Source organism: Phasianus colchicus, chromosome 17 (assembly GCF_987193195.1).
Source record: "Phasianus colchicus chromosome 17, bPhaCol1.hap1.1, whole genome shotgun sequence".
In the NCBI taxonomy this organism is placed as follows: domain Eukaryota; kingdom Metazoa; phylum Chordata; class Aves; order Galliformes; family Phasianidae; genus Phasianus; species Phasianus colchicus.
Genome location: NC_143452.1, coordinates 13,070,146 through 13,084,254, shown reverse-complemented (window position 1 = coordinate 13,084,254; position 14,109 = coordinate 13,070,146). Strand labels below are relative to the sequence as shown.

The following is a 14,109-nucleotide window of genomic DNA, read 5'->3' as shown; positions in this document are numbered from 1 at the left end:
TAAATAGTACAAATCTGTTCATAAAATAAATCTCTTAATCGCGTGCACGTACAGGCAAATGTACTCCTCATTTGTCAGGATGTCAGTGAACAGTTGATACCTATCTATGATCTCATAGAAATTTATTATTAACTCCATTGATTTCAGCGTAAGATACGAGAAGTCCCATCAAGAGCAGAAAAGAAACAAAAATAGGAGCTGTACATCTCTGCACTTCCATTTGAGCGGGGAGTAGTTGGCATTTCCATCAAACTGCAGAGGACGTTCTACCTTCTATCCTTTGTCGCTCATTAACTACGCAACCCCAGCAGCCTGTAAGGGTCTGCTGCAGAAGAGAGGGCACTGTGCCAAAGCACAGGGCATTTCCTGGTGCTCTCCAACACCTCTCAGCTTGGTAGCAGCAAAAAGACACCTACACTGAACCGCATTTCTGAAATCAGTGCATAAGGATTCCAAAGGCCCCATATTTGCTTTGCTGCTGTCGGCCCTTACAGCCTGTCAGTCACTTACAGTCATCTTACAGTCTAAGATGAAGAGAAACACAAAAACAATAAAAAATTCTAAGAGGACTCGAAAGTACATTTGGTATCAGATTGCCTCTGAGCCTACTGCAGCTTTTGCAGAACTACACCCATGTTCTCCCAGGCTTGGGCACATCTGGAGTTTCACAGCTTTGGATCAAACCAGATGACAGCAGTCTGTCAAAAGAGAGCCAGAAGCCCATCAGACAGATAGGAGAAAGAATTAAACGAAGAAAACTTTTGAACCCAAAATAGAGCTTTCTGTAACACAGAAATAGCTCCTTTTCCAAGCTTTCTTTCATGAAAGGACAGAGAGTTACTTCTTTCAGTCTGAAAACAACACACTGGCTTTACTGATGACACAGTTTTTAGGAAAATGAGAGCTGTAAGGTGATTTTGTGCTTGTGAAAGCAGCATTTCTCCTGCACAAGAGGGGGAGACGGCACTGAAACCACACCAGGATCAGTGATTGCCTTCGGGGGACCCTGGGCTGGCCCTGAAGTCTTAAATTTTAGACAGCCTTAATTTGCCCAAAACGTTGCTGTGGATGAGGAGTGCAGCTGAGCTCGCTCAGGAAGAGCTTCTGGCTTGTTCTGAGAGATGGCGGTTCAGAGCACTGCACTTGGCCTCAGAAATTTAATTGTACTAAATTAAGACTGAAAACTGATCGGGTTGGACTAAAGCCTAGTGGGACTCTGGAACAGAGATTCTGAGCTTTGTCCTTTGCTAATATTTCTCCATGCTGCTTTTTCGGCAACACTTCCATTTTTGCACCCGGTTTTTCCTGCAAATGAGCAGTGAAATTCCAAAGGACTCTATCAGGAGTTAAAATCACTCAGTATATATTTGCCAGCGCATGCAGTGTTTATTTTTAAACAGTGCCAAAAGTGTTTATAGATAGAAACAACAGGACAACCCATAATTAAATAACTGTTTCTGCTACATCTGCTATTTAGCAACTTGAAGGAAAATAATTTTCCTACAACAAATAGGAATGGTCAAGAAAGCTCTCAAGTTTGGGCCCATTATTATCATATAAAACAACATATTAGTTGCTTAGCTACCAATCATAAAAGAAGCCCAATTAAAAATGAAAGAATCTTAACTAGCTGCATGGAATATAAAAGTGAAAAGTTAAAAGCTGTCAGGTGGTTAGTGGAGAAAATACTGAGAAGTGATTGACAAACTGGGCTTGCTTTGCTTCAAATTTGGCTTTGATTCAATAAATGATTGACACACTGATGTCGTCTGAAATAGCAGATTGTGCTTTGGAGAGGCTATTTAGCAGCCCATTGATTGACAGGTTACTAAAATTGTCCCGTGGACAGAGGTAACCAAACAGAGCTATATTTTGACAGGTGGTTTTCTTTTTTCCCCCACCTGTATTTACTATACATTTTATATTAAAAGCAGAAGTAGAGAAAGACCCATAAGAGTGTCATTCAATTTCCATGAAAATGGCTTGATGTCTCCTTTTGTAATATTGTTCCACAAAACTAGTTTTCCGCTCACCCATTAAGTATCCTGCTTTTTGTGGAAGACTTTGAGAGCCAAACTGAACAGCCTCAGGCTTCTTTTCTTAAGAAACAGAGCCGTAGCCATGAAGATGGAAGTGTTTGCCCGTTGGTGCAGGGCACGCTCAGCCCAGCAGGAAGGAGCAGCGTGGCTGAGCAGATCTCTTGTCTGGCAGCAGGCAGCAAAGCCAAGCTCAGGGCACTGGGTGCCATCCCACTGCTTGGCTGACCAGCTCCCAGAGGCCAAAGGAGAGGTGCATCAGTACTGAGCTGGAAAACCACTTCAGTAAGATGGGATTTGGAGGAACTCTCAATCTCCTCTGAAATAAAAGCAAGGAATTTTGGCACTGCTTGCTTGCTGCTTCACTTGCAAAGAAAAAGCATTCTGAGCACTGATGGTGATTAACAAATTCCATTAATTTTAATTTATTTATTTTTTTTGTATATCAAAGAGGAGCACACCCAACATTTTTTCTGGGTAAGCACAAATTCTTGCTTATGAGTGCTATTCCGCTCTGCTCTCTGCCTCCAGACTCTCCTAGAAGCTCATTCTCAGAATACATTCTCACTCTCATTTTAAACACCACTAATACAAAGCCACTTGCTATTGCTAAATCTTTCTTGTTTCTAAATAATCCCTCTTTTTTTTTTTTTTTCCCAAAACTTTCAGCTAGGAAGGATGCAACCAACTTTGTCTCACAGTTTTTATTTTTGATACTTCAGACTGCCATATAACCTTCATGTTCCTGATCTTATCCGTCTGTAACTCTCAGCAACTTACAAAGAATTTCTTTGCTTTTGATCTTCTGCTTCTCAACGCTGTGCAATTCACTGATAAAACTCCGTGCCATTTAACCTAAAGAACTTTGCAGACTGCTTGCAGGGGAAATATTAAGGATGAACACAGTCAGCTTTGGTGTTATCAACTGAAGTCAGGCACCTGAACTTGCAGGTTGCGCTCTCCAGTCACAGAGTGAAAGACTCTCAGCATGGCTGGGTTGGAAGGGACCTCGCAGCCCATTGGGTTCCACCCTGCTGTGGGCTGGCTGCCCCCCACCAGCTCAGGTTTTCCCCTCCTGCTTATAAGCTCCTTCCAGTCCTGGAGGGCTGCAGTGAGATCTCCCCAGAACCTTCTCTTCCCCAGGCTAAAGCCCAGAGAAATGCTGTGTCAAAAGAAAGATGCTGTTTCCTTTGTAGAAACTCTTTCCCAGCACATGCTCAAGCCCAGATTCCATGGGAACCCCAGGAAACAATACTTCTGACAAGTGCTTATGTACCAAAGTCAGGACAGGAGCTGCCAATGGGGTGCTGCTGCACCCACCCTAAGCTCTGGCCCAATGCACAGATGAACAAACTTTTCAAAAGTTCTCTAGAAAGAATATTGCCTTTTTTTTTTTTTTTTTCCCACTCTATCAACACTGTTTATGTGCAATTATTGCTTTTTGCTAAATGAAAACTTCGCTCCTTGCTTTAGTAAGAGCTTTGTTTTATTAAAATTAAATTTCAATTAAGATCCCATTGGATATTTTGTCCCTTTTGCTGGCTTTAGCATTTCAGTTAAACTTTCTCTGTGTTATTCATTAAACAAATGTGCTCGGGATGTGTAAACCACACTGATGCATTTATCTTCTCCTGATGCTAAGAGAAACCCCAGCGTGGCTCAGCGGGCGATGCAGTTTGTGATGAGGGACAATGTGGAGAATTAGAGGTTCCTGAAGTATTTAGCAGATCTGCTCTTCCCCAGCCCTTATCACAGACAGAACACTAGATGCTTTAGAATGCACCAGTATTATTTTAGCCCCTAAAATATCAGATACATCCATTATTTCAATTGCCAGCGTAATTTTCTTCCCTAACTATAAATAATAATAATAAATAAGCATACCAATAAAGGAACGGATAGGCTTACACTGCACAAACAATTCATTACGGCATAATGGAAAGCACTCATTCCAATACCATGGTGATTGGGTGCTTTATAATTAAATTATCCAGACAGATAGGAGTATTTGCATATTTTGTCACATTGACACTGCTATAGCCATTTTTTAAAGCAATCTTAATCCCAAACATCTGTGCTTTCACCTCGCTCTCTGCTCGAGGCAAACAGCTTCTAACCCAATTCAACGTTTCCTGTTTATTGGTTTTGGCCAACTCTGTATTTCCCACAATTTACCTGCTGTCTTTCTTGGGATGGTGACTGTCTTTAAAAGCAAGACAGAAACACGGCATAGAGAACCTCACGTACTTTCTCCCATCTGCAAGGACCCGGCCTCTCCCGTCCCTCTGTGCCTTCCAAGGGCTGGAGGTGTTCTTCTCACCCAGAGAAAATCACGTCTTCCATCTCTCTGTGCCTCCTTTGGGCTGCTCTTGAAACACTGCATGTCTGACAGATGTCTTACAAGTAGAAGCACAGCAGGACAGATGCTCCAGAACGCCCACAGGCTCTTCCACCAAGCTCCTGCACTCCGTGTCCCACCAGCTCTGTGCAGGAAATGCTCTTATTCCTCCTTCCCTGTTACAGAAGTGCACAGCTATTTGGTTCTTGTTTGTTTGCTTTTGTTCCGAATATTTTTGGTTGCTTTTTGTGCTTTGTTGTTGGTGGTGGTGGTGATTTTTTGTTCTTTCATTATTTGCTGGGAAAGCAGCAAAATATCCCACAAAACCTGATGCCATCTTCAGACTTGTACTTTGCTTTCTATTGCAGTGAGCTGTTCAGCAGTGCTTATAGCATGGTGTAAAACATGTCTGTTGTATGATTTCAACACTCGTGGAATAGTTTAAATATCTGTTTAAACCCTTTTTTTTTTTTTTTTCCCCAATAAAATAAGATGTTCTGGGAAAAAAAGTCTTAGAAGAACAATGCATTCTTCCACTGCTGCATTTTCACCCCCAAAATGTCAGTTCTCATTCCTCTTATTTTAAAAATACCTTTATCCAAGAACTCTTCTGAGACTACAGTCCATTTGCTGCCCAGATATATTGGACTGTGGGTTTTTTTTAAACTAGGGATGTCGGTATATTTATAGAAAAGGGAATAAATGCAGTGGTCCTGCATGCCTGCTGACCAGGGCTCCATTCAGAATGCGCTGAAGAAAATGCAAACTTTCTCTAGTGCAGGATGAACAAGTCTCAGATCAAACCCTTATTCAAATAGCTGGTTTTGCTGGTTTGACTGGGAAGAGGCATTGCAGCGTTGCTGTGCTTATTTCAGAAAAAGCAATGTGTTTATTTCTGTTTTTCTTTAAACTGGAGATTTGTTGTGATTTAAAGAAGGAAAATTCAGTTCCTAAAATGAGAGCTTCCAGGCTGTTCCAGTCTGCAGTAGGTTTGCAAGACTGAATTATAAATTCTGGAAATAGGATGTCATAGTTAAAAAATGCACGGTGAGCCTTTATGTACAGTTCTGAATGAGATCTTATGTGATATTTCAGCTGATGACATTGTGATGGAAGATGAACCACAGATGTGGCTGAAGGTAGCTGCAGCCCGAGCTGTGCAAACCATCGCGCCGCTTTGCGTTCGCGCTACTCGGCCACAAAGGATTCTTTTTTTGCAGTTGATGGGAGTTCAAACTCAAATGTCTTCTTTTCTTTTTTTTTTTTTTTTTTTTTTTTTTGCAGCCGAAAGGTGAATCCTTTAGTTGAAGATTAGAAGGCAGGGGGCTCTGGAAATGCTGCCTGCTGTTACTCCAAGCATAAATTATTTGCAATATCAGGATTTCATCCCAGGAAGAGGAAATGTATCCTGCCCCACCACCGCTCCAAGCTGGGCTACCAGAGCTGTGTGCAGAGAACTGCTGGAAAAGGGGAAAACAGATTTTACCCCAGTGCTGCTGTCCCACCCCCCTGCAGGCAAAAAGCCTGCTGTACACATGATGAGGAGTAGTTACGGAAACAAAAGCAAACCCAACGGAAACCAACACCATGGTTCTATAAACAAATCAGTATTTATCTCAATGTGAAAAACAGGCAGAAAACAGTTCCTTACAGTGACCATGAAGATGCAAAGAAAAAATATAAAGTCACAAAATGAGATACAACTAGAAAGGAATATAATAAGAAGAAAGTGTTTGATAAGTGCCTTCTGTATGTAGAAAAAAGGCCTAGGAAAGATTACATCTGTCACTCAGCAAAGAGAGAAAGCTTTTGACAGATCACCCTAAGAAAGCCTTTTTTACTTTCATCTTCTCTACGGGAATCAGCTGTGATCAGATTGCAAAAATAATCAAGACCAGTGTCAGAGGAGTGAGAGCTCTGACTACAGTGGGAAGAAGAGTTTCAAGAGCTCTTGGGAAGCACACAGTCAAGGTCAGGCCATTACACTCACCTTACAGCAACTTCAGAGATGCCAGTGACCATCCCTGAGGGCTGTGGCACATCAGAGGTTGCTGGAGAACTCAAACCTTGCAAACAGTGCCTGTCTGAGATGGGAGGGCAGGAGCTGCATCATCTGATCATCTGTTCGTGCAGAAACACCCGAGCAAAGCACACCTAGAATGAGCTTCTTGGAGATGAACTGTGGCCACCATGGATTTATTCAGGTTACATCTTGTCAGAACTTATTCCAAGACAACAAGACAGACCATGCAGACAGAGAAGTCATCTATCTTGACTTCCATAAGCTTCTGCCACCGTCTCATCTAACAGACTCACAAGTGAGCTGAGGAACATCTTCAGGTGACATTACTGCAGGGGCTGGGAGAGACCTCCAAAACCACACCTAACTGAGGTACCACCTGCATTGTCAGCATAGAATAATGTCTGGAGGGGATTCTGGGCCCACAGTATTCAATATCTTTATTCCTGTTCTTCTAAGAAGGTGGAACGGAGAATATTTTGCATGATATCTACAGATGGTACCTCGCTAGGGGGAATGGCAACAGCCTTTGAAGACAGCATTGTAATACAGAATGATCCTGACAAATTGCAGAAATAGTCTGAAAAAATAGGATGCAATTCAAGATGAATCAGTGCAAAGTTGTCACTGATGCATAATCAGCTGTTCAAATATAGGATGGGGACAACTGATTACAAAGCAGTTCTGCAAGAAAGCATCTGGGGTTACAGTGAATCAGAAGCAGTACATGAGTCAACAGTGTCATGCTGTTGCAAAAAGGGCATATGTCAAACTGGGACGTATAAACAGGAGTGTCATATGTTAGACATGTGAAGTAATCCCACTTGGTGCTGGGAAGATTTCAGACACAATAAAGCATCCAGTTCTTGGCGCTGCGCTCCCAAACATGTGCTGTCCAGCCACAGAACAATGAAAGCAGTGCCAGGTCCAGAAGCCATGACCTACACAGAATGAAGGAAGAAGTCGGGGTTACCGGTGGGTAGATGTAATAAGTTGTCAAATACAGTAGAAGTTGCTGAAAAGAGGAAGGAAATACACTGTTCTCTATTTCACTCGTGAGCATTAAAAAAAAAAAAAAAAAAAAGGAACAAATATATTTCCAAAATGCATTCATCGCTAAGAGAAATTTCAAACGGTAAGGGCACGAGAACAGACTGCCCAGAAGGATGGTTAAATGTGCACTGAGGAGGTGTGTGTGCCTCCAGAGGGAACGCAGCACCGCCAGCCCCATCACTGGGCAGAGGCCTGCACAGAAGGACCACAGCACTCTGCGTCCTGCGAGGCAGCGCCAGGCTGCCTGCCAAGGTTGGTCCCCTGAACATCCTTGCAAAACCACACTCATCTATTTATCTGTCTATCTATCTATCTGTCTGTCTATCTATCTATTTCTTTATTTAAGGGGAGTAGTTTTCAAGAAGAAGGAAGTAAATATTGAAGTTGTCGGTGATTCTTTTTTGGCAGGACTTGCCAGAATTACCTATTTTTATTTATTTATTTATCCTTTCTCTGTTTATCTCAAGTAGTAAGAGTGGAGGAGGCCGTAAGATCCAAGGTGAATGTCATTCAGATGAATGCTGCACCTACATATCAGTGAATTCCAGGAAAATGAACCGCATTTAATTACCAGCAGTGCAGCCATAGAAGGACAGGCAATACAAGGTAAGATGAGAGACTTCAGGTGAACAGCTGAGGTCTCTGTGACTGCTCACGATGGCAAATCAAATACACACATCACATTTGACCCTCTATTGCAAGTGGAAATGCCTGTAATGCACACCAAATCACATGCGTTACTTTGAAAAACCAGACCAGAAATAGCCCAGAGCCACAGCGATGGAGATTTTTCACTGTCCCAGATCATACTTCTGTTCCATGTAACCTGCACTTAACCAAGACATTGGAAATGCTCTGAAAACACACCTAACTGATTGCACAGCAGTAAAGGTGGGGGCAGAGAACTTCGTCCCGATCCCGGCGGGGAGCTCAGCTCATGCCCTGAAGCATGAGATTTGATTACTCTTTTTTGAACATGCATAACTGCCATTGCTATTACTGGTCATAACATTTTGTCAGGAAAGGGAAATATTATTCTGCAATGTAATAAAAATAGATAAAATTCAATACAGCTTCAGAATCATTTGCTACATTTCCAAAGCAAACATTAAACACCCATCGGGATTATTCCATTGGATAAGCCAAGGAAGCCTCCAGTGCTATCACTTCATTTTATCATCCCTAATTTTCAAGAGTGCAAAAATGCGTTCAGTAAATATTATGGGTTCTTCCTGTGCTAAAAGAGATGCTAAATGACCTTCACCAACGTAGTTATAAATAACAGGAGGAGGGAGTGCACAATTGCTGTACAGTCTCAGCTCTATTCAAAGCTATCGGCGCATTCTGACCAGTGGATAAAAATGGACACCAGATTCTGCTGGCTTTTTTTCCCCCTTCTTCATAATCCCATCCCAGTTCCCTCTTGAAAGGCATTCTGTTCTGTCAGCCATAATGGCATCTGCTGGTGGAGACAGGAAGCCATAAATCTGTAGGGTTCCTCTCAACCAAGCCTTGTTAATGCTCCCATTTATCACCGAGGATAGGGTGCCATCTCACTAGTGCTCTGCTAGAAGTCCATCTTCTCAATTTCCCCTTCCCAAAGGAGTAACCATTTAAAACAGTGACTTTCTCATCTTGCATGTTGAGACTGAAAACGCCACTGATACAAATACCATGCCCAGCGTGGAGCATTTGGATTCCAGCCATGGCTGGGAGAACAATAGCTGCTCCTTGCCGATCCCAGGCTGCACTGGAGCCCGGCTCTGCTCCATCTGTGGGTCGAGGCCGTCCTCCCTGTGCAGGGGGGCAGACCCAGGTGGAAAGGTTCACACCAGAAAGATACACTCAATCCCTCTGCCCCACGATGCCCAGCAGCATCTCAACACATCACACTGGCAATAAAACCATCTTACAAGGGCTCTTCATGCACAACTCCTCACAGTAATATACAATTCCTCATAATTATCTACTAAAAATCAAACTATCCCAACCAGAGGTGCAGTACTGTTCCATGCAACCAGAGGGGAGAGGAAGGGAGACAGAAAGAATGTAACCCCCCACTGGAAGTACCTTCTTTCTTCTGACCTGGGCACCAAGACAGACATTGAATCACTGAATGACAAACCTGGCTGAGTGAAACGCAAGAAGGAAACCCGAGTTGGTCACTGTGCTCCAGGCCCAGTGCCACGCTGACATCAGGCACCGTCACCTCTTGCTCTCACAGCAGCACTGCCACAACGCTGGCCCTGCTGAGCTCCATGGCTGCAGCGGGCGGCACAGAACCCCAGGTGCACGGGTGGGATTTCACAGCACGGGGGTGAGAGGGGACCATCAGTGCTGAGCAGAGCTGCTCGCTTCTGAGTGAGTTATGCACGGCAGAAGTGGAAAAATGAGTATTTTATGGTAGTGTTATCCTATTTTATCTTTCAAACTAAGCATCTGCTTGCACCAATAAATACTTTTAGATTGCTTATAAAAATCGCTAGTGTTCGGTCGGGGAAGGCTATGAAATAATTTAAGTGAAATCAGCTACATGGACGCTTTCATACACGCAGCCTCCTATCGGGCTGCCAAACCCAAAGGTCACTGCGGGGTCTCCCATGGAACCCCCCCTCAGCAGAGCTGTGGGGCACAGGGCGGTGATGCAGAGCTGGGCCTGGCGCACCGGTTTGAGCGGGATGCAGACGGTTCCCACTCATCCCAGTAGAAACATACAAACACACAAACGGCAAAACAGCAACAAAAGCACCAAGGAACTCCGTTACAAACTGGGGCTCGGATGTGGAATATTGCAAAATCCACTTTGAAAAAAAAAAAATAAATCCTGTACCAATGAGAACGGAAGGCACAGAACCGAAACCCGCTGCCGGCGGCCGTGGAAGCAGAAGGACGGGGCAGCGATCCCCAGGCGGGCGCGGGATCCCACCTGCCACGTGCCCGCCGGGCTCCGCGCGGGGTGCGGGCGGTTCGGCAGCACGGCGCGGAGACGTACCTCCCCTGTGCGGGTGCGCGGTGCCTTGGGACAGCAGACGTGACACCGCACTCCCACCCTGCGCTCGGCCGCGATGCCGCGGGTTGTCCGGTACGGACGGGCCCCGAGGGGGACTCGGGAGCGACCTCAACTTCACCCGAGTTTGCGTCGAGCGCGGGACGGCCGCGAAGGAACGCGAGGAAAGGAGCCCCGGCCGCGCGCCGGGACGGAGCCCCGGGGCCGCCCCGCAGCGCCCTCCCCAGGAGGCTCCGCGCGGGGCCGCGCGTGGCACCGGGGCTCGCGCGTGGGGCCGGGGGGGCGCGCGCTCGTGGGAGGGGGGCGCGCGCGTTGGGGGGAGGGGGGGGGCGTCTGCGCCGCGCGCCCCAGGTGCTGCGGGCCGGCGGCGGCGCGCGCTGTCTCTTTAATAAACTGCGCGGAGTAAATTTCCTCCTGTCATCAGGGCGCGGAGGAGGAGTTTGTTAATGTGCAGTTTGCTCAGCGGATCGATGTTTGCTGGCATCGCCTCGCCCTGCCTGTATGTGTGTGTGTGTGCGTGTGTGCGAGTGTGTGTGTGTGTGTGCGCGCGTGTGTGTGCGAACAGCAGATTTCCTTCCCTCCGAAGCCTCCCTGTCCTCTCCCATATCACTCACTGCCTGGCATCTGACAGCACCGAACCTGCAGCGCTCCGCGCGCACGCACACACCGCGCACCGCCGGGCAGCGCTCCGCCATCCGCGCGGCGCGGAGGAGGAGGAGGAGGAGAGGGAGGAGAGGGAGGAAGCAGCCCGGCAGCCCCGCAGCATTCCCAGAGCCGCCTTTCTAATATATACATATCTATTTTGTTATTTATTTATTCTCGCTCTCTGGTACTGTGGGCGCCTTTCATTTGCTCCTGAGCTTGGATGTTCGAATCAAAGCAAAGCAAGTGTTGCAACAGTTAAAAAAAAAAAAAAAAAGCCAACCAAAAAAAAAAAAAAAGAAAGAAAGAGAGAGAGAGAGAGAGAGAGAAAGAAACGTAGATCTCTGAAATAAAATAAAGGCAAACAGGTTCCTGTGAGCGCAGCCGGGGGGGCCGGGGCTGAGGGTGCCGGGGCCGCGGCTGAGGCGCACGAACACGGCTCCGGAGCGGCTCAGAGCTCCCGGATCTGGGGACAGAAGTGAGATTGGAGAAAGTAGAGCGATGCCAAGGAGGAAACAGCAAGCACCCAAACGGGCTGCAGGTAAGGAGAAGCCATCCCCTTACACAGCGCTGTCTCTCCGCTCCTCCCGATCCTTCCCCCCATCTTTATTATTACCGAGGGTCACCCTCGCCTTCCCGGGCCGGAGCCGGATTTATTTCTCGCCCTCCCCCTCTGTGTGCCCGGAACTCCCCGTGCCGCTCCGTGCCCGCTGCCCGCGGCCCTGCCCGCGGCTCTCCGGCCCCGACCCCTTCCTGCCGCCCCGGCCAAACTTCCCCCCAACTTTCCTCCGCTCTCTCCCCTTCTGCCCCGGTCCCTCTCCCCGCCCGGGAGCAGCCTCCTCTTTGCTCCCCGCTTCAGGCTTTATTTCCTTATTATTATTATTTTATTCTTTTTTTTTTTTTTTCGGTCGTTCTTTTTCCCCGCGGCGGTTTTGTTTCCCAAACGCGTGTGGCGAAGCGGCTCGGGGCGCTGAGGCTCCGTTGCGGGGCTGTGCGGCGCTGCCCGAGCGCTGCGTGCGCCTGAAACGGCGCAGGGGCTGCGGCGCTGAACCCGGCGGGGAAGTTCAGCCTTTGATCAGCGGTGGTGAAAATTGCAACAGGAAATAAAGCGAAGCGTTGTGACTGCTAGAAGACGAGCCGCATTTTCCAATCAAATTCTTCTTTTGTTTTGTATCTGAGTTGGTGTGTTTGCACGCGCCAAGTGCTTTTGTGATCATTCTTTTTTTTTTTTTATGATTATTTATTAATTTATTTATCACAGGGGAGGAAATAGTTTGCAACTTTGGAAGCGTTCTGTTTTGTCATTCGTAGGATGTTCTTTTTCTTTTGGGGGCCAAGAAAAAGAGGCAGATGAGTGGGCCCGTATAGTAAATCTTTTCAAAGAGTTCTCTTCCAGGCTGCTTAATTGCTTTTTATTTTTTTTTAATAGTCTGGTGGGGTTTTGTTTCTGGGAAGCGCAATATGGAAGTTCATTTTTCTTCTGCCAGACCCACCCACTGAAAAATCAGCTTTCCAGTTGATTGCCAGCTTTGATTTGACATTTGATTGATCACCTGTCATCTTGCTGCCTTTGATCTATTCATTCTTGATATATATCAATAAATCACTCACCATGGTAACCCAAGTGCCAATGACGTAAGGCTTGCCCTCTAGATTCTCTTAGCCAGACATGCACAATTATTATCTTGTTTGGCTTTTAATGTAGGCGGGTTTTTCCCCCCCTTTTTTTTCTGTGTGTCCTTTGTCAGATTAGTTCTCCAAAGAAAACTAATATTTCATGTTTGCACTTTCAAAATGGCCTATTAATTTTTCTACTCTGAATATTTTCTTGTTGTCATATTATCCATGGGACAAAATGCATGGGCAACTTTAGTGGCACGCTTGAATAAACTTTGCAAAGTAGTGCTTGGGATACAGTCAGAGGCAAATGTTCTTTTTGAGAAATTGGGAGGTGCACAACTTTGATGAACTTACATATTCTGCCTTATTCATATGGGTGTAGGACAATGGCATGCAGGGAGAGCCTTTTGGGACATGAGCAGTGATGCACCCACACAGGCTGCCAGCGTGATGGCTGGCAAGCAGCAATCCCTTCCAATGTAAATGATAGTCAAGCTCAGCACGGATATGCATTTATATATATATTCAGAAGAATCTCTGACGAGTTGCTATTATTGTTTTATTCACAAAGAGGTCATATCTGAATAAGGCATCAACGTGTTCAACTTGCAGGATAAATAGCTATTTTTTCATGGATGCTGATCATCACAGTGACAGTGCTAGAATTGCTCCTTTTTTCTTTCTGTCAGGAGTATGAGGCTTCATTTTATTTTATTTTCAAAGTAGAATTTTCGCTCGCGACGTGTGTAGTATCTTCCTGTAGCAGGGGCATCCTGTTCTTTTTTAGAAACATAGGCTGCAGAATAAGTAAATTCTTGTGAGCAAAGCCCATCCTGTTGTTTCCCAGGATTTCCCCGCTGAGAATACAGCAAGAAATGTTTCTATCCAGAACATTACAGTATTTTGCCAGCCGTAGCGAGGAGGTAGAAATCTGAATGGCCACAATTGTGTCTCTCCGTCTTTATTCCCATTTTGAAGTGTGCCTTGGTCTTCCACAGTGCATGTCTGTGATTCTGTTTGCCCTCAGAGCAGTGTTGTTTCAGGTGAGCAAAGCGCTGCAAAAGCAGTCCGGTTTCATTCAGCACAACTGATTTGAAGTCGGTTTGTACGTTTGCAATAGTTCTCCTGCTTTGAAGTTGTATTTGTGTGTTTGTGGGGGGCTTCCAAAGTGCAGACATGCCTCTTGTGTGTAGTTCTTAAAACTGACTTTCATTTTCAGGATAGCACTGAGGTTCTGTTTTGCAGATTGCAAAATACCTCAAAGTGACAGTAGACAGACTGTGCAATAAGAAACGAATCTCTCTCTCATCAAGGCTGATAGCAAATCTCTTTATTCCTTTTATTTAAAGGAGTTAATACATTATATATTACTTATTTTTCACTGTATTTATTT

At 45.6% G+C, this 14,109-nt stretch overlaps 1 protein-coding gene and 1 long non-coding RNA gene across 5 annotated transcripts in view; one reads left to right on the top strand and one right to left on the bottom strand.

Moving 5' to 3' along the window:
• LOC149915648 (uncharacterized) overlaps window positions 1–10,651 on the bottom strand; it is a 220,976-nt gene extending 210,325 nt beyond the window's left edge. For both annotated transcript variants that reach the window (XR_016471971.1, XR_016471972.1), the window contains exon 1: window positions 10,440–10,651. This is a non-coding gene — a long non-coding RNA (uncharacterized LOC149915648). The remainder of the gene's footprint in view (window positions 1–10,439) is intronic.
• A 735-nt stretch (window positions 10,652–11,386) lies between these two features.
• Window positions 11,387–14,109, top strand: part of TSHZ2 (teashirt zinc finger homeobox 2) — a 205,937-nt gene continuing 203,214 nt past the window's right edge. For all 3 annotated transcript variants that reach the window (XM_090152070.1, XM_031616145.2, XM_090152069.1), the window contains exon 1: window positions 11,387–11,637. In XM_090152070.1, the coding sequence (XP_090008196.1) occupies window positions 11,598–11,637 (40 nt within the window). In that variant the 5' untranslated portion in view covers window positions 11,387–11,597. The remainder of the gene's footprint in view (window positions 11,638–14,109) is intronic.